The 18,030-nt window shown below is 40.4% G+C and overlaps 3 protein-coding genes across 7 annotated transcripts; 1 reads left to right on the top strand and 2 right to left on the bottom strand.

Annotated features, from left to right (window-relative positions):
* Nucleotides 1-35: 35 nt before the first annotated feature.
* On the bottom strand, nucleotides 36-10,362 carry Not1 (CCR4-NOT transcription complex subunit 1). 3 transcript variants are annotated; one of them, XM_076830951.1, is made up of 19 exons: nucleotides 9,962-10,362; nucleotides 9,173-9,385; nucleotides 8,597-9,031; nucleotides 8,201-8,497; nucleotides 7,182-8,125; nucleotides 6,928-7,081; nucleotides 5,844-6,845; nucleotides 5,431-5,754; nucleotides 5,246-5,359; nucleotides 4,914-5,162; nucleotides 4,544-4,834; nucleotides 4,228-4,470; nucleotides 3,728-4,144; nucleotides 3,391-3,654; nucleotides 3,115-3,332; nucleotides 2,669-2,875; nucleotides 2,459-2,585; nucleotides 850-2,378; nucleotides 36-768 (listed from the first exon to the last, which is right to left on the bottom strand). In XM_076830951.1, exons 1-19 carry the CDS (start codon nucleotides 10,061-10,063, stop codon nucleotides 690-692), a joined length of 7,209 nt encoding a protein of 2,402 aa, XP_076687066.1. In that variant the 5' UTR covers nucleotides 10,064-10,362; the 3' UTR covers nucleotides 36-689. The 3 variants fall into 3 exon arrangements, with proteins under 3 accessions (XP_076687066.1, XP_076687086.1, XP_076687077.1); XM_076830971.1 differs by having other exon boundaries at nucleotides 2,465-2,585; XM_076830962.1 differs by having other exon boundaries at nucleotides 7,182-8,122.
* On the top strand, nucleotides 9,603-13,566 carry LOC143366008 (putative RNA polymerase II subunit B1 CTD phosphatase RPAP2). Of its 3 annotated transcripts, none has more exons than XM_076806685.1 (7): nucleotides 9,603-9,944; nucleotides 10,941-11,119; nucleotides 11,225-11,339; nucleotides 11,408-12,574; nucleotides 12,640-12,800; nucleotides 12,877-13,047; nucleotides 13,120-13,566. In XM_076806685.1, the coding sequence occupies exons 2-7, from the start codon at nucleotides 11,058-11,060 to the stop codon at nucleotides 13,292-13,294; spliced, it is 1,851 nt and encodes a 616-aa protein (XP_076662800.1). In that variant the 5' UTR covers nucleotides 9,603-9,944; nucleotides 10,941-11,057; the 3' UTR covers nucleotides 13,295-13,566. The 3 variants fall into 3 exon arrangements, with proteins under 3 accessions (XP_076662800.1, XP_076662809.1, XP_076662819.1); XM_076806694.1 differs by lacking the exon at nucleotides 9,603-9,944 and adding an exon at nucleotides 10,682-10,741; XM_076806704.1 differs by lacking the exon at nucleotides 9,603-9,944 and having other exon boundaries at nucleotides 10,752-11,119; nucleotides 11,229-11,339.
* Nucleotides 12,576-17,926, bottom strand: Nelf-b (negative elongation factor B). Its single transcript, XM_076806716.1, has 7 exons — nucleotides 16,906-17,926; nucleotides 16,669-16,836; nucleotides 15,551-15,676; nucleotides 15,195-15,464; nucleotides 14,829-15,113; nucleotides 14,530-14,730; nucleotides 12,576-13,781 (listed from the first exon to the last, which is right to left on the bottom strand). Exons 1-7 carry the CDS (start codon nucleotides 17,512-17,514, stop codon nucleotides 13,623-13,625), a joined length of 1,818 nt encoding a protein of 605 aa, XP_076662831.1. The 5' UTR covers nucleotides 17,515-17,926; the 3' UTR covers nucleotides 12,576-13,622.
* Between the last annotated feature and the right edge of the window lie 104 nt (nucleotides 17,927-18,030).

Here is an 18,030-nt window from a genome sequence, read left to right as displayed (position 1 = left end):
TGGCACTTATAAATAGAGAATCACGTAAACCACGGTTTAATTAATCAGCTTTTATCTTCTTTCATAGCTACAATTCTTAAAAAATTACATGAATGTATACTAGTAATTATGTACTATATTACAGATTTCCAAATGCACCATACACTCTGCAAGTATTCCTTAATCAACTTACAATAGCACAACATATTGATTTTGGTACTGACTCCCTGTACGTACCACTTAATCGATAGTACATTTATATTTCGGTTTAAACCTACCAGAATTCACTATTACTTCTTGAACACCGTCATCATTTTGACTCGCTTCCTCCCCTCATGGTACGCATTATACTGACATTTGTGCTATTAATATTACAATGCCATGGTAACACACTGTTTCAAGTACACTGTTCGAAAGACACGTTTTGTGAGGTTGAATTGTTCGTTGCTTTTCGATCGATGCAACAATATCTTTTTCTTTTATTAAAATATTAACATAGTATAGTAGAGTCTCACTTATTTCCTATCTCAATCGATACACTTAATATACGATTATCCAATATCTATCCACCAAAAGTTAAGCCCAAAGTATAGTACATCTATTCGTACATTAACAACTTTTTACACGCGACTTATTATTATTATAGTTATTATTTACGGTCCTTTTCTTTTTACTGTACACAAATCGACAATGAAAAATAAAGCGTCCTATCACTCTGGGATCTCCGGCTCCGGAGTGGGCTGTACTTGCTTTTGAACCATGCACGATCGAGCCACTGATTCGAACAGTCTGGAACGATAAAAATTCGAAAAACATCATAAACATAGAAGAAGAGAATGCCAGATTATGTTTTGACCCGCGACCACTTACTTTTCAATTTCCGGCGCACAGTGGACGAACTCATGCGTCCAGAACTTGTACGTTGGATTCTTGATAAGCTCGATGAAGGTGATGAGAAGACCCCACGGATGGGGTCTGTTCACGATCAGCCTCTCGAGAAGGACTCTGGTGATCTGTTCCTGTATCGCCTCGGTGTTAGCCTCGGCGAACAAGTACAAGAGCGTGCAACTGAAATAATGCGTGTGGCTGTTGGGATACCGGAGCTGATTGGCGATCGCGTTTAAGAACAAATAACGGCCCTCCGTGTCGAGATCGACCGCCAGGTTTTGGAATATGTCCATGTGCGCGGAGTGCGCGATCGTGGACATGTTTGGAGTGTGCCCCTTGCTGCGAATGAATGCGATTGCCTGCGTCCCGACGTAGAGCACTAGAGCGTTCATCAATTGGATGTTGTAGCGGACGCCAGCTTCCTGAGATACTTGTAGATTGCTGCGCAGCTCAGAGAGGAAGGTAACCGGCGCGCGCGCTTTCAGATACGAGTCGAGCTCTTTCTTGAAGCTAAGCGGCTGTATCATAGACGCGAAATTCGTCAGCACGCGAGGGGCGTGCGCAATCTCTTGCAGCATGTCGACCTTCAAGTTCGGCGTAAATGGATCCGGTAAGCGCATGTTCCTTGGGAATGCGCTCAAGATGAGGTTCCTCATCTGTATACAATTGGGTGGAATGACGTCACAGAAGCCGTAATGGTAATCACAGAGAAATTCAGGGAAGTCGTGTAGCAGGACCAGCAGTACTCTAAGAGTCCCTTTGTACAGTAAAGTGACAGGCTTCGCCAGTTCGGCATTTCGGAGATACGGCGCAAGGTATTTGAACAGGTCGATCAGAAGCTGCGCGTACATTCCCCAGCACTTTTGCTGCGGGGTGATCGCGAGCATTCGCCCGATGAAGACTCTGTGCGAGACCAGCTCTAGCCAAGCGTAGCAGAATCCCGAAGCTTTCGCAGGTCTAAGTATATGCAGTGTATGGCAGAAAGCAGTTAATACTTGGTAGTTCACTGCTTCTAATACAGGCTCGGGAGCGCAGAGCTCTAAGAAGAGCATGATGAAGATTCTGTGATAGGGCAGTTGTTGGACATCTGTCCCTCGTATCTCGTGATCCTGCAGCAGTACACCGGCAACAATGCCCAGGACTTTGTTCAGTAGATTGATCTTCGTGTGTGTGTTCGTACTGTCCCCGGAATGCTTTACCAGAAGCGCGACCAAGCGGACAAAAGCGTCCAACGAGTGGAAACACTTTGCGCGAACGACGGAAGGGGCGGCGTTTGTCTCGGCTAAAGCGCGGTAACACAGGTCAACGCACATCTGTGTGCTCAATTTGAAGAATCTCGTTATGAGGTCGTCGGTCTTCAGGATTCCATGAATGTTCATCTGATGGACGAACATTCCGAAAGCTTTCGTCGGCTCGCGCGCGTGCGTCGGGCTGTGATGCATCGAAACCCATTCGCGCAGCAAATACTCAGTTTTCTCCATCAACCCAGGTGGGTCGTCAAAATCACGCGCCTGCGAACAGAAGCAGGCAACGTGTATTGTACATACATACGCCTGTCTCTGGAACCACGGGGACGGCAGGATTTACTTACTCTCACCTGTAGAATTCCGGAATGAATGTGCGCTGTCGGTCCAGCGGGCGCTCTGTCCGCTAATACACCAGGATCGTGATTAGCGCGCAACGATTCTATCAAGCTTGTCAATCTGAACAGTAAAATCCTAGAAGCGTATAAATTCTACTTTCATCGATCTCTCGCTAACGAGTACTTTAATCTGTAATATCGTATGTTAATGATAGTCACCCTTCAGGCGGCGCTCTGTGATGGGCCATCCTAGCCAGTATCTCAATCGTGTGGAATAAATCAGATTCGGTCACGTGTGTGATCTGCCTCTCGTCAATCATATAAAGCTGCACCAGCTGTATCGCAAATGCTGTTGCCATCGCGTTTCCCGAATCTATAGCTTGAGCCAAAGCTAAGTCGAACTGTGGAAGACTAATCATGTGGGATCTGAAATCAACGATACAATTATAGCGAATCCTATAATTTCGAAATCTTAATATATAAAGCAGAACGTGTTTGTGTTTGTCTGTCGCTTAAAAACTTTCGAAAGGTAAACTCTGCGTGCCGCAGCTCATTATGTCTAGCGAATCCAGATGAATGCGACTATTTTCCCAAAAAAATAAATAAATTTTTTTTATAAAATCAGAATCTAAATTTCGGGCGAAGCAGAGTAGTAAAGCTAGTACCTTATAAGATAATCGACGGCTTCAAAGTTGTACCGAAACTCCTCCCTGCACTCTGTCAAGCAACGAGTAACGTGTTTATTCGTCCACTGCATGCCATAAGCGCGCACATCTTGAAGACACTTCAGGATACGTAAATGAAGCTCCCTGTATCGCAATATAATCTCAAAATCTATAACACCGGTTGAAAGTGTATACACGTCTAGCAATCCTTCTACAGCCTGGAATAAAATACAGATTACGTGTCGGTTTAAATATTAGCGAATGTAAATAACATACCTTCTTAAGTAATGTCATAGCGGCGCCAGCGTCTCTTGATCTTCGTGTAAGAATGATAGATTCTAGAAGGCTATGAAGAGCAGCGTGTTGTGGAGGTGGTGCAGCCGGGCCCATTGCAGCGAGCAGTGCTTCAACTTCAGCCGCAAGCTTTTCTAACATTGCTCCAACTTCATCGTTACTTACTGCTGCCGCGTACGCGGTGACTTGTTGTGCTGTTGCTACTGCCACCGCTGGATTAGCAGGGAATGCAGTTACGGCAGGCTCCTTTAAAGATATTAAAAATATCAGACTGCGCTGTATAAAATCTAAAAGTATGTATGTGGCGCGAAATACTTACGGTAACAGGTTTCAACATCAATAGGGCTTGCGTGTCGCGTTCAGAAAGCGGTAGGAATCCTGGAATATTTCTGGTAAATTCTTCATAAACAGCCATCTGTTGGGGTGTCACTCCTCCTACTTTTAATCTTATTTGCTCAGGCATTCTCTCAGCCTGATATTTAGCTAAAGGATCGCAATATCTTCTTCCCTCCTGCCGCGCAATCTTCCGCAGCTCAATTTCATTCAGCAGACGTTTGTCCATTTCTGGAATAGCCTTCTCGATAGCCGTTTTTTGCACAAACGCGCAAGCAAGTTCCATGTTATCAGCAGCCACCACGTTGGCTGCTTGTTCGGCGAGCTCCTTCTGTTGCGCTGTTGTTCCCATCATTGCGGTGAGGAATGCTTGTTTTAAATTTGTACTAATTGACGCCAACACCTAAAAAGGTACATATACAAAGAAATTATTAAAGGTACGCATAAAACTACTAATTTTGGTGTAAAATTTTTATGAACACTCACCTGATCGCGACAAGTGATCATAGCCATTCCAGCAGTTAAGTTGCGAACCATGTGTCTCGCGGCTGTTCTCATTCGAACTTCCTCCGGGTCTAATGCAAAATCTTTCCTTACAATTTGTTCGCTGGTAGTTAAAGCTATTTTAATTGAGCGATCGACAACAGGATGTATCCATTCCTGGATTGCCCTTTCAACAGCTGGACGAACAAACTGCTTTAGGTGAGGGTGTGTTTGGAACAGCGGTAGCTAAAAGTAGAATCAATTATAGAAGAAACTATTAACATTCTGCAATAATTAAGCTTAAAACAGTAATCAGTACCTGATTGTTAATTGTGATATGCTGAGAAATGTTAGCAATGCCGGTAACAGATATATCCATGTAGTTAAAACGCGGCTCTGGTGGACCGGTAGGTAAAGACGGTGTTGTGTTCGCAGGTGCTGCTTGCGGAACAATTGTTCCAGTTGCAGTCGGACCAACCAATTCTTCGATAGGACCTTGATTCTGTTGTTGATTATTGTTTGATTCAGATTTTTTATTGGGATGCGATAATTGATATTCTAAGTTGCGCAACTTTTCTGGATCCTTCAAATAAAGCGCAGGTTTCAATTCCTGTAAACGAAGGTGACAGTAATTAGTAAAATTAATTCCGAATACGATGCAAGAAGAAATTTGTTGATGATGAACTTACACCAACGTCAATGCTCAAATTTTTGCAAAGCACTTCGATTTCGAATTTTAAATTCAGTTTTAAATCAGGTTCTTGATGGAGCTCTGCCAGTACGTTCATAATTGCCATTGTCCAAGGATTAGGTGGGCGAAAAACACGGCTCTTCGCGCAGCTTTCAAGCACTTTCGCAACGAAAGGAACCACATAAAGGAGTTCCTGTTGGCCCTTATGATATGCTTCGACAAGTAAACTTTTCAAGTCTATGTCAATCTGTTGACAATAGAGAAAAGAAAATACGATGTAATTCACGAAAAAGTTTACTCGCACGAAATGATTAATAGTGCAAACAATACCTGCAAAATCGGTTTATTTCTGCCAAGGGTCAACATTCCCAGCCAGTGACCTAAATTCTTTAGAAGCGACCGATCAGAAAAATTTGCTATCCCTTTATCACTCCGCAGCAAAACCTGTAATAAAGTTGAAAAATATCACAAATGCTACACAAATCATCGCGCAGCAAATAAAATTCTATATATACCTTTATGTTTCTAAATGTCTCCCTAGTAACCATTTTATTTACTTCTGGCAACTTTAAACAATCCAAAAAGTTCGAATACAAAGCATGGAAATTCAATTCTATGCTTGCACGTTTCATTACTAAATACTGAGCCATCCAAGGCCAATACTCTTCCGTAACAATTTCTCGAATTTCATCGCACTTCTGCTGCAAATTAAGCTGACTAAGATTGTTGAAAATGAACGCGGTCTTGTCTTGCAAAGCTTCTGGCGGCGACGTGATTTTTTCTTCTTTATCCGTTGCCACTAATAATGTATCGATATTTGTCGCATTGGCGATAGAAGGCTGAAATTAAAAGAAATAATTCATGGGTAACTACGGAGAGGCTCGCGTTATGCAGTTAACAATATAAATAAAATTCGCATTTCACTTACTCTAGCAGAGAGAGATGTAGTTGAGGTCGTGGATGATTTTGCTTGAGTAGTGCTTGTCGTTATTGTCGTAGTTGTGATAGTCTTATACGGCGTAGTAACAGGTGCTAGCATAGCTGCTAAAGTTTTTGGGAGAACTGGACCCTGAGGTCTCGTGGGAGGCTCCTGCCCCTGTAATCCATATTCTATATACTCAATTAAATGTGGTGGGAACTCACTGAAATGCTGAATTGCCCTGACGTGCTCACAGTATGTTTGGTATTCTTTTAAACGGCTCTTGAACCGATCCAGAGCTGTTATGCCGAAGTAATACATCTTGCTGCCTTCTGGTTTCCTGAGAGCATCCAGAACAAATCTGAGAGCCAATCCAAGCGTCACATAACTATTAACCAATCCCCTTTCAATGATTCCTCCGAATAACTGTGCCGTGATTTGCAACTCTTTATCGGGATATTGAGGGAAGAACCGGTATTCTTCAAATAAGTTTCGCAACATACAATTGAACACCTCTCTTTCTCTTTTACTGCCAGAGTCTTGAAATTTTTTCAACATATCTAGAACTTCGTCGATTGACAACGTAGGATGCGGCGGGTGATTGTATATACGCTGGAAATAGCTGTTCGCTTCGTCTTCGATTTCTTTGGAAACATTTTGCGCCATATCGGGAAATAAGTTCGACGTTTCGGGTATTCTTGCTTTCTCGATTCCTGTTGGTGGTCCAAGGCGGCCTAATCCTCCGATCGTTGTACTACCAGGAAGAACGGACGGCCCTTGCGTGCCAACTGGTCCCGAGTGCAATTGAGAAGACAACGGCAGCATAGGAAATGGACTCGGAGACGGCCCCATGAGGCGAGAAGGGGACCCAGGCGTCGACACCAAAGGTCCAAGAGCACCGGGTAAATTAAACGCCGAGCTGCTTGGTGGACCGAGGCTGGATCCCAAACCCATTGATGCGAGACTTGAACTCAAGTTCCCAAGTGGATCCACTTGTTTCGAAGAAAACAGCTACAAAGTTAAGCGCGAGCTACTGCATTATGCGGTGAAACATAAGGAAACTATTCGCGAGTACTAATATTAATTCTTATACCTGTCCTCCTAAAGTTGCTGGATTGAAAGGCTCTAGTCCTCGGTGTCTTAACACCCCTGGCGGCGGAGGTCTACTCATTGTACTTTTACTCAACATTAGACTGCAGTTTTGTACCATTGTCATTATTACCTCAGAACACTCTTGAGAAACACTCCTTTATGAGAAATGTTAAAAAAATGGAAAGATGTTTTTAACTTTTCTTTTAAAACTTTTAACGTATTTTACATTTACAAAAAAAAAAGAATGAGGCATACCCAGCGCACACTTGCAAACAGGCAAGTATGGTTGTCAATGTTTCTTGAGGGAGCTGACTTGCTTTCGGAACCGTAAGGTCTTCCTTTATTCCAGGTCCCATCACTTGAGGGCAACGTCTTTGTAAAAATTTCACAGATGCGGTAACAAAGACTTCTCCTTGTTCCCTGATTTTGTCCGTCAACCATTTCTCTAATTTCAGATACTCTCTCCTCGAAGCCAAACAGGCTAGGTCAATAACAAATGGGTACGACTGAGCAGTGAGTAAATGAGTCAACGCCTTAAGGTCTTGAGCGACATCAAGAATGCGAGATAGTCTTGTTTGGTCATGATCTCCACGTATGTACCAATCTGCCATGGCATGCATGATAATAGATTTTATCTTAACGGTATTCCCATGCCACGCATGATGTAAAATGACAGCGGAATTCGGATGATTTCCAAGGAAAATGGGCATCAATGTACTAAGTAATTCTTGTCTCAGTATGGTTATAGGTGCATTGATCTGTAATAGTGCGAGTACGAGAACATCAGGGCAATGTTGAATGGGCCATTTGAATATTTCTTGAACTGGTCCGTACAATCCTCTCTCCGCCATGTGTAAAAGTAGTTCGACTACGTTCAACGATCTCCAAGTTTGCGCTTCCTTGCTGTCACTTTCTGGCGCAGCTTTTAACACATCGACGGTTACAGAGTGATATGGATAATCAGCGAAACAAAATATATCCGGGCACTTAAGAATTTGCTGCATTAAGGAGAATTGTCCTTCTACGTTATCCCAGTGCCGATAGAATAGTTCCACCGGAAACATATCCGGCGGATACCCTTGATGCTGCAATCCCAGTCTTAAACCAGTGATCAGCAAATTCAATCCCTGCCTATCTTTAATAATGAACTCCGCATGGTCCAACTTAACTATCACATCGTTCCAAGACAACGTGGACTGCTGAAATTATAATGAAATTTAATACGCAAATGATAAAATATATACAAAGTCACCAAAGTAGATACTGTTCCTTACAATTTCTTTTAAAGCCTGAATGAACACTTCAACGTTCCACGTAGTAGGAGCAGCATTGTCGGCTGACTTTTCTTTGCTAACATCTTGCGCTGCTCCTGAATTGCCCCAAAATGATTGCAAGTCTCCAGTGTCATCGAGGCTATTACAACTACGTGCCATATGAGCTACGACTCTTGCGGCGCATGTTGGAGATATTTCTCGAGCCCCTAGGCCGGCTAAGGCTGATCGGCATTCTTCAACGCTACTAGTAAATCCATATCCTAATTCCATAATCAATTCTACTAGAGAATTCCCATCCTAAAAAAAGCACATATATCGCATGTAGTCTGATATTTAAAACTCGCAGCTTAGCGTTAACAAAAGTTACGATTAACAAACATTATTAAATTATTTTACCATTTGATTGACAGCCATGTTTAATTCAATTTTGGCTTGCGGAGTTTCCCCGTTGTCTGGATACAAGAGTGGTGCTAGCACCACTGGTACCAGCTCACGGGGAAAATCGCGCCTTAAATTCTTGAGAAATTTTTCTTTTGCTTCCGATGAAAGGCCAAATTGATTGGCTGAGTGAAAAGCCTGCGATAATATAAGATGAAGAACTTCGGGCAATGAATCGTGCAAACCTTCCTCGTGATGCTTATTGCTCGTCTCAGAGTTAATATAATTTTTTATCAGCTCAGGCAGCTGCTTTTGTACGTGCTCTAGAGCTAACGTACAAATTTCAGTATTCTCGGAGTGCAGCAACGCGACTGCGAATGCAACCTCTTGCACTAGAGCTAAGCCGAGTACCTTTTTCAAACGTAAAAAAAACTTTGGCGATGGATTCAAGGTCTGAAAAAGGTGAAGTTTCAAGTAGCATTAAACTAAGTATAGCCTTCTGTTATTGTAAAATAGGTTACGACGTAGAGAGATCTTTATTCGATTAACGATAGCTCTGATAGTCTTAACCTAAATAAAAGTAGAATAGGAAACCTTTTGTTGATGAAACGGGCGGTCTATGGCAAAACACAGGTTAGAAATAAAAGAAGGTTTGCTAAGAAGATTAGTACACTCTTGCTTCAGAAGCTGCACTTGAAAATAATCTTTCGCACTTGATTCCGGTGGCTCTCCTATTGAAAAGTCGATGCACGAGAGCAAAGAGCGCAGCAAGTGTCTGTCTGCCTCCAGACCCTTCCACTGCACCAGCTATAATTGAATGAGTTTTAAAATAGACATTACGATTATATGTTAAATAATCTATATAAAACGCAAATATAAGAAACACGGACTCGTGAATTATATATATAATTAGATCCTCAACAATAGAGGTGGGAAAAAAGTGAAGGTTGTAGAACATTCCAAAAGAACTTACGACGAAGTAAGTGCTTGGAAATTCATTTGCCTATTAAATAGCCGGGGTATTGCTCTTAAAGATAGAAGACGGTGATAGCGCGTTGAATAATCTAAAAAGCTCCATCATTCGAAATAATACGTTGGGGCACATACGAGCCGTGAAAAGAGGCTAAGTTCAAGATGTATTTCGTACCGCGTAAATACTGAATTATTAATAATTATGATATAAGCATAGAAAGTTGCGCATAAATATTGCGCCTCAGTTCTTTCGCGAAGAAGTTTATCTTAACGAACGGGATCAAGTGGAGCGTGTAATAATGTTTGCGAAGCATATTGCGCTACTTCGAGGACGGCGTGTGATGAACAGAAAGTGGAAGGGGGCGAGCACAAGAGAGATGCAGCAGTACAACAGGTTTTTTTTCTACTTACAACTGATATTTCTTGGCAGCTGTCGCGAAAATTCTTCTTATTTAAATTCGCAACCAAATAACTGATTTGTGACAAAGTAAAAGACAACGAGTCCAGGTTCATAGTTCCATGAATACGACCTCGAAAGCTTCAAACACGTTTGAAGCTTTCTTCGGTATCCACGAATTGCCTCCCCGGATTCTCTCCTCGTTAAAAGCATGAAAACTACATTGGCACAGTCCTGCGACCAACATCGGGATTAATATTTTGAAGTACAATTTCAAACCAACGTCATGGCGAGCACAACAAGATAATACTGAAAACGTAACACCACTTCAAGATCACACCATACAACCAGTCACACTCTACTGGTCTCTTTTTCCATCTACTTCGGTAGACCCCTACTTCTACAAGACAGCCGGTTCAGTGTTCCTCTACATCGCCACCAGAGTGCGTTAAATGTCCCTATTAAAGTCTCTTCCCTGCGCTCTCAAATGAACCGCATTTACGGCATAATTCTCATTACATTCGATCGCGAATAACACGTAAATTCGATGTTCCTGATATTATAAACCATATATGTTTAAGAATAAAATTAGATTTCCTTGGATTCATATTACAATTATATCCAACAGCAGGGTGACCAACCGTAGAACTGACTCTTGAAAACCAAAAAAAAATTTACTAGAAAATGTTGCAAAATAATGATAATAAAAACCAATGTTATTATTTTTGTACCTTCCAAGATTAGACAAGATTAGCTTTAAGTGTATTAAATGAAGGGATGAAAATTTCGATGATGTATGTAAAAATTGATTTAGGTGGTATTTCACGCAGAATTATTTCCTTTGTTTTATTCGCATTTTGCGTCTCCACTTCTTTTATCGGAGGTGTTTGTTTAATGAGACACTCTCATACAAATTTGAGAGAAACTATTAAAACAAAGGTGTGATTCTACAGTTTTGGAGGGCAGAGGAATTTGTAGACTACTTTTTTTTAGGCACGTCTTTGCACGTCTTTTTCTCTTGTGACGTATTTAAGATCACTGCACGCATAAAGCCTGCAGACAGGTCCTTTGAACTTATAAGCTCCTTTTTTTTTTAACTATCATTTCGAAATGGCAACGTCTACGATAAAACAAGAAACACTGGAAAGGAAGAGGGTGAAGAAAAAAATGAGGTAAGATTTGTTCCATCACAATTTCAGTGGGGAATGTAATTTGTCAATGTAGATAAAAAAAAGTTCATCCTAAAGGTTCTCCTTATAAATATCTTTTTGTTTAAGCAAGGCACAAATGCAGTTAGCAATAATTAAGAAAAAGCAATGCGACGCTAAGGCTCTAATAATCGTTGAGCAACTCTTAGAACCCACTATTGATCGTCAGTGGCTTTTAGATAATGTAAGTAAGGGAGAATGATCGAAGCCACAATTTAATATTAGTTCTTACAACGTTCTGTACTTTTGTAGTTAAGATACATTAATACAAGTCATATGGAAGATGTGATTGAAGAAAGGGCCATAATCAAGCTGTGTGGCTATGTATTATGTAGCGCTGCATTAACAACCGTAATCGACCAGCGGTATCACATTTCCATGAAGAAGAATAAAGTTTACGATGTGACTCGGCGCAAAAATTTCTGTAGCTCCCGTTGCTACGGAGCTTGCAATTACCTTTTAGAGCAAATGTTCACGAGCCCTCTTTGGCTAAGAGACAAGGAAGAGATACCTGTGTTTAAAATCTTGCCAGAAAAAGATGAATTAGAGAGAAGTACACCTGGAGACGAAATTCTTGTAACAGATCCGAACGTTATGTTGAATTCTAATAACAAAAATGAATCTGTACATTTTAATGAGACGCTTAGAGATTCAGGAAATGCATCGGTGTGTAATTCTTCGGATCTTCATACAATTGCCCAAGCGACTGATGAAGCGATAGAAGCGAATGCCAGCATTGGACCATCGGAGAGCTTGGAAGAACAATTTCCAAAGAATTCTGATGCTGAAGATCCTGAATATGCGAAAGATACAGCTGTTAATTCGGAAGATACGACTAGTAGTATCAAGCAATGCACGAACGATGATAGTGGCAAAGAGATTTCTACTGCAGAAAACAATGTTTCATTGGATCAGACAGCAACTCGAGACGTTAATAAATTAAATCATGACATCTCCTTAAATGACGAGCGGAATCAGAAGAATGATGAAGGAAATAAATTACATGAAACAGTAGATGCAGAATACGATAAGACTGTCATTAAACGAGATATCAACGTTAATAGTAAAGATTGTGTGCGGAGAACAGAAAAGAGTAAATCTAAGAGACATAAAGAAAAGAATTGTGTTAAAGGAATTATATCAACTGAATTTTATAATCTAGCAATGCATATTGAATGTAATGTAAAAGAATGGATTACCGAAGGTACTGTTTGTTTATTGTCAGGGGAAGAAAGTATTAAAATTCAGTTATTAGAGGACATAACACAGCACGACAAATATGTGCATTTATGTAAGAAACTGAATAAATTGCAATTGGAAGATGAGAAGGATGATCATGTAGATTTAATCAAGAATACTTTGAAACCTTTACCACATTTGTCCGTTCTTCAAGAAGAAGGAAAGAAGATGGAATTAAAAGTAGGTATAATAAATATAATTTACAATGTACTACACAATGGTTGATATGCAATTATTACTTTTAGGTACGAGCATTTTACAAAGGAGCCACGGTTATAGAAAACCCTAAATGTATTACCGAAGACACGAAACAGAGTAATGACTTCGCTCCAGTATTACCGTTGACCGATGCACACGCACCTAGAGCACTTAGGCGTCGAATTTTCTTGGATAAGCTTAATAGGATGTAATATCATTTTTCATATTTATTTTACAATTACAAATTTGTATTTTCCCATAACGCTGATGCTTTGCCTTTATAGATTGCCCGATTTGTTACGAGCTTTAGCTGGTAGTAGATTGCCACAGCATACTTACAGCAGCGAGAGGAGTGCTTTAATTAGAGTTCTAGTTAACACTTTCTCATTATCTGCCTCGAATATTACATTTAAAACTCCTGAGTGGACTCTCGTGGGTCTCATTATCATTAAGATGTGAGTATCGTAGCATAATGTAAATACATCGATATATTAAATATGAATGATATTTCATTACACTTTTTTCAGGTTGGGCATGATAGATCCAGAGTTGAAAGCTTTACTATCAACTAGACAGGCGTCAATGTATATTTCAATGATTTTGATGTCGTATAAATTGGATTCAAATTATTTAGACAGATTAGTGATGGAGCTGACTCATAATACAAAAATATTTGATGTGGATAATACTACAAATATCTAATGTATTTTAAATTATGTACATTATTTATGTCCTTTTTAAGCGTATTATATATATGTATATCAAGAGTTTTTAATTTGCATTATATTGTATTTGTATTGAGAGTGAATGCTTTTGTATTTACCGATTAATGCGAGTAAACTAAAAATGAAAAATACATATTTTCATGGAACTTTTCACTGTCATATGAAATTACAAAATCTGTATTAATCTTTGTACTCGTAATTCAATTAAGATGAAAAATGTACAGAAAAGATAGAAACAACCATTTGAAAGTACAATTACTAAATTATACTTTTTCGTATTCCAAAATACTTGCACTCTATAGTTTTTACAATGAAGACGGTGTAGGTACACCAGTCAGTGGAGAAGGTGGACAATCGAGTCCTAACGAATCCACTTGTGGTGTCGTTGCTAATTGATCTTCCGTAGAGCGACTTCCAATCTTGTCCCGTAAAGCTTCGTAGAGACTGTGTACAGCTTCGTTATGCTTAAACGATACAAATGACAAATGTAAATAAAGTATCTTAATATATAAACCAGAAAGCTTTTATATGTTTGTGTGTTTGTCTGTCGCCTAAAAACTTTTAAACGATAAACTCTGGGATCACGAAATGAGCCCCAGCTCATTATGTCTTACTAATTCAAACAAATGCGACTATTTTTACAAAAAAAAAATTTATATAAAATCAGAATCTAAATTTCGGGCGAAAGTGACAAGGGGAGGACACCATGTGATAGACATCGATTTTGATGAGCCTTGGCACGATGGATCAATAATAGAGACATTTACATGTAAATTATTAAAAATTTCATAGTGGCCATTGGGTTTTAGTGGGTAAAAATCCCACACTACCCTGGCGCCCCGGGGGATTCCCTTCTGGAGGAGTGGGGATGTCTGTTGAAGATTTCCCCAAGTTAACGTGGAGATATCATCAAAAGGCACCCCGACGCCTCCAGAAGGGAATTCTCCGCGGGCGCCAGGGTAGTTGTGGGGTTTTTACCCACTAAAACCCCACCGCCACTATGAAATTTTTAATAATTTGCATATAAATATCTCTATTAGTAAGACCTATTGGCTTAAACGCTCGTACACCTATTTACTTATTTTCGACATAGATCCATCGTGCCAAGGCTCATCAAAATCGATATCTATCACATGGTGTCCTCCCTTTGTGAGAAGTAAAGCTAGTATGCAATATTTCTATAAGTTTTCTTGAAATAAGATTTAATGGTACCTGACTAGTTGGCTGAAGTGCTTTCATGAGTGCGTGCAGACGAGTCGGTGGTAATTTTGGATGGATGTACCACAGTAGCTTTAATAAATGACGCGTAACATTATCTCTCCCTAAACCCGCTAAGAAGAATTCGTCAAATATGACTGTGCAGAATGATTCGTTAGAAAATTCATCAGCCATATTCAATATCAATAGTGACACCTGTAATGCAACATGAAAATTGATTTTATATTATATAGAGCTATGATTAACTGACTAATGTTTATAGATTATGTAGATTTCGAATTATATGGCTTTACCAAAGTGTGTAAAAAGGGATCTTCAAATGCACGCTGTGCTTGACAATTTGGTAAAGTAGCTAACACTCTCATTAATCCCCTGGCATCGCCCCTTGCTCTCCCTACTCCACCTCCGCCTCCTACATGCAATGCGTAATACATGGATAAAACAGCGGCAACTCCTGAGAGCTGTGCATACGCTTGGCATGCATCGGGGGGTGGACCAGAATGCTCTATTATAGCAATTGCACTTTCCCTTTCATCAGGCGGAAGTCTGCAGTTCAGTTGTCTTATTTGATCATCTACCTAAAGACCACATTATTTAATACGCTGTTTCCCTCATGCGAACGTTTAAACTTGCTTGTCGCAGTATAGACATTAATTTACCATTAATGACATCAGTGCTGGTAAAAACTTTGTAACCACTTGACTGTCCAATTTTGGTTCTTTGAAATCTTGCGAATCAATCATCTGCCAGGCAGACAAGCCCAGCGCAAGCATTCTCAGTAGCAATACGAGAATTGCATTCTCTCTCGGTAACGCTTCGCCGTTAATCAAGTGAAGTGCAATTTTGATAGCACTGCTAGCAAGGAAGTTTACTGCATATGGGTCACATAATGTCATGCTTAAATCGCCTAATACCTGCTCTTGGCCTCTCTGTGTAAAACTGTAGATCATTTTACTTATCTATCATAACGAGATGTAAGTACTATTATAAAATGCAAGTACAGCCTGTTTTATACCTTAATACTATCCAGGAAACCTTGTAATTCACGGGATCTTTTAATATCAACATTTTTCTCCCTAATGCATGCGTCGAGGCACCAAGTAAACTTATGACATGGATCAACGGAAATAATGTCTTGCACCTAGACGTTCGATACAAATATTTAGTTAGGTAACATATTATTCCTATATTCCATCAGGGCTGCACAGGGAGCCTTTCTCGGCGCCTAGAGGCGAGCAACCAGCCGTGCGTCGAGCTGTCCCTTTGCTAAGGGTAGAATCTGTGAGTTAAGGAATATGCAGTATGGTCCACTAATAATAATATAACTCCCCCGTATATTGTTACGTGTACAGATTTATTACTTATGCAACTTTCTGCTTGTAAATATCGCTAGCTAAGTGGAATGATGAGCACCAGATGCGTACTGTACACATGTATATATTTATTCATATATCATGTTCTAGCTTTAATAAATGATATATATTGTTACTTAAAATTTTGTTTTCTTTGTGTCCGAGGTATTTACAGTAATTCCCCGTTATGAGTCCGTTTTTTCCTCCCGTTGACAGTCCGGCGACTATCCCCACCATGTCTTGGAAGCCTGCGGACGAGAGTGAGAGAACCGGACAACGAGCGAGAGGAAACGAACGAGTCGACACAGCCACTGGCCGCGCGGAATCATGTCCGCAAGCCACTATGAGCCCGCCGCCAGCCCCGTTCGTCGGACTCATAACGGGGGATTACTGTATTTGTATAGTATTAACTTTCTAATTATTTTATGTGTCGCTGAAAAGATAAGTATTATTAGCAATAAATGTTTTATTATCAGTAAAATCGAACCGTCAAGTCATACGAAATGCCGGCAGCAGCAAATGTTTTGGAAATTACATGACCCCACCGAATTATATTACAGGACCTGCTCTGCACTGGGGTCCCACAAGGAACCAAGCCATATATACTTACGCTACGCGCCTACGAGCCCGCACTTACACTACTGCAGTTCTCCTCACCGATTCTACACTTAGCAACGGGACAGCTCGACCCACGGCCGGTTGCTCGCCGCTAGGCGCTGAAAAAGGCTCCATGCGCAGCCCTGTTCAATGGCGTAACAATTCGATACGAGTTTTGCCTTACCTCTAAATCATGTAAGGCCATTAATAATTCAGCTCTCAATGTACAATAATGTATATTCTTTGTACGTAAAAATAGAGTCCTTAGAAACTGTAGTACCATGTCGTATAGTTTTACGCTATGTCCGATCATATGGGCTAACTTTTGTACCACTTCGCCTTGCCTCCGCACCTGAAGATAAAAACGATATAATTCCACAATGATAAAGATTTTTCTATTAAACAGTTATTTAGACTGTACCTTAGGAGAAGGCATAAAAAATAGACTATTCAGGTTTCTATGATCGAAGAGAATCTGTTCCTTTTCAATAATGTATCTACTAAATAACGGAGAAACTTCGTCTCCAAACAGACTCTGATTATCTTTCCAAATCTGCCTTTTAACTTCTGTGTCTGCGTCATTGTACAATTCCTTTTCACGAACAAGCACCCGTAGATACTTGTCTTCTATGTGCGGTGTATTCCTCAAAATACACATGACGACAGGCCTCAGCGCCGAGACCCTCACAGCTGGGAAACTTTTGGACAATAACTCTTTCAGCCTTCTGTCCCCAGACGAGCCTTTATCGGCTCTTTCAGTTCCAATCTCGTTTATACGCTTTATAAGCTTCTCTCGCAATTCTTCAAGAACAGACGCGTGGAAGTCTAGTCTCCTGACTCCGTGGAGATCGAGCAAAGGTAGCATAGGCCGCAGGGATGGCAGTAAGATGCCATTTTCCAGCTGAAATTCCTCGATCGCTTTCAGCGGATCTGTACAACTCGTTAGAGCGTCTCTTAAAAACACTTGTCCGGGTATTCCGAGGTCCTCCAAGCCATTACCAGTCTCGCAGTTATTTTTTACAGTGTTCATTATTATTATTCTTTACACAATGCCCGTTTTTCATGAATGGATTATACATATACAACGCTGTGCTGGTTACACGAGGATTGTGGTTATAACGCCAGAAGCCTTTGCCACGTACCTTTCATTTTTACGTGAAGCTTTTCATTAAACGTGACTTCTCCGTTTCTTTGGCCACTTCGCACCACCGCATACGGTTGCATATGATTCTTATGGTGTCCGGAACTATCGGTATCTTTACGTACCTGCTGTTATTACGAACGTATAAATGTATTCATTTAACGAACCTGTGCATGTGTATTGAAACGTTGCGTCGGCTTACAAAAATGTTTGATATCCTTTTTGTTTATTGTTATCTAAATGATTCGTATGATAATGTTCTCTTTTTAAAACATTACTTCATACTCGGTTCGTGTCAGTTTGTATAGTTCTTGCAGCGCACACAAAGCAAACGTGAATGATGTAAGGTGTGTGTATGACTAGTATCACAAAGACGCTTTCTTTCTCTCGCGAAGCAACACACAC

The sequence above is a fragment of the Andrena cerasifolii genome, chromosome 1 (genome assembly GCF_050908995.1).
Source record: "Andrena cerasifolii isolate SP2316 chromosome 1, iyAndCera1_principal, whole genome shotgun sequence".
NCBI lineage: Eukaryota > Metazoa > Arthropoda > Insecta > Hymenoptera > Andrenidae > Andrena > Andrena cerasifolii.
This window is presented reverse-complemented; position numbering and strand designations above follow the sequence as displayed.

Bases quoted from the DNA above. Each gene is read 5' to 3' on its own strand.
- Nelf-b (XM_076806716.1), bottom strand. From the start codon at position 17,514: ATGAACACTGTAAAAAATAACTGCGAGACTGGTAATGGCTTGGAGGAC. The intron at 15,465-15,550 runs GTATAAAACAGG...AGTTTTACACAG, and splicing joins GTTTCCTGGATAGTATTAAG to AGAGGCCAAGAGCAGGTATT. The intron at 13,782-14,529 runs GTACCATTAAAT...GTATCGTTTAAG, and splicing joins CACTTCAGCCAACTAGTCAG to CATAACGAAGCTGTACACAG.
- Not1 (XM_076830951.1), bottom strand. From the start codon at position 10,063: ATGAACCTGGACTCGTTGTCTTTTACTTTGTCACAAATCAGTTATTTG. The intron at 8,498-8,596 runs GTAAAATAATTT...TGCTTTTTTTAG, and splicing joins ACATGGCTGTCAATCAAATG to GATGGGAATTCTCTAGTAGA. The intron at 5,755-5,843 runs GTAAGTGAAATG...TTTTAATTTCAG, and splicing joins CTACATCTCTCTCTGCTAGA to CCTTCTATCGCCAATGCGAC.
- LOC143366008 (XM_076806685.1), top strand. From the start codon at position 11,058: ATGGCAACGTCTACGATAAAACAAGAAACACTGGAAAGGAAGAGGGTG. The intron at 11,340-11,407 runs GTAAGTAAGGGA...GTACTTTTGTAG, and splicing joins GTCAGTGGCTTTTAGATAAT to TTAAGATACATTAATACAAG. The intron at 12,575-12,639 runs GTAGGTATAATA...TATTACTTTTAG, and splicing joins GAAAGAAGATGGAATTAAAA to GTACGAGCATTTTACAAAGG.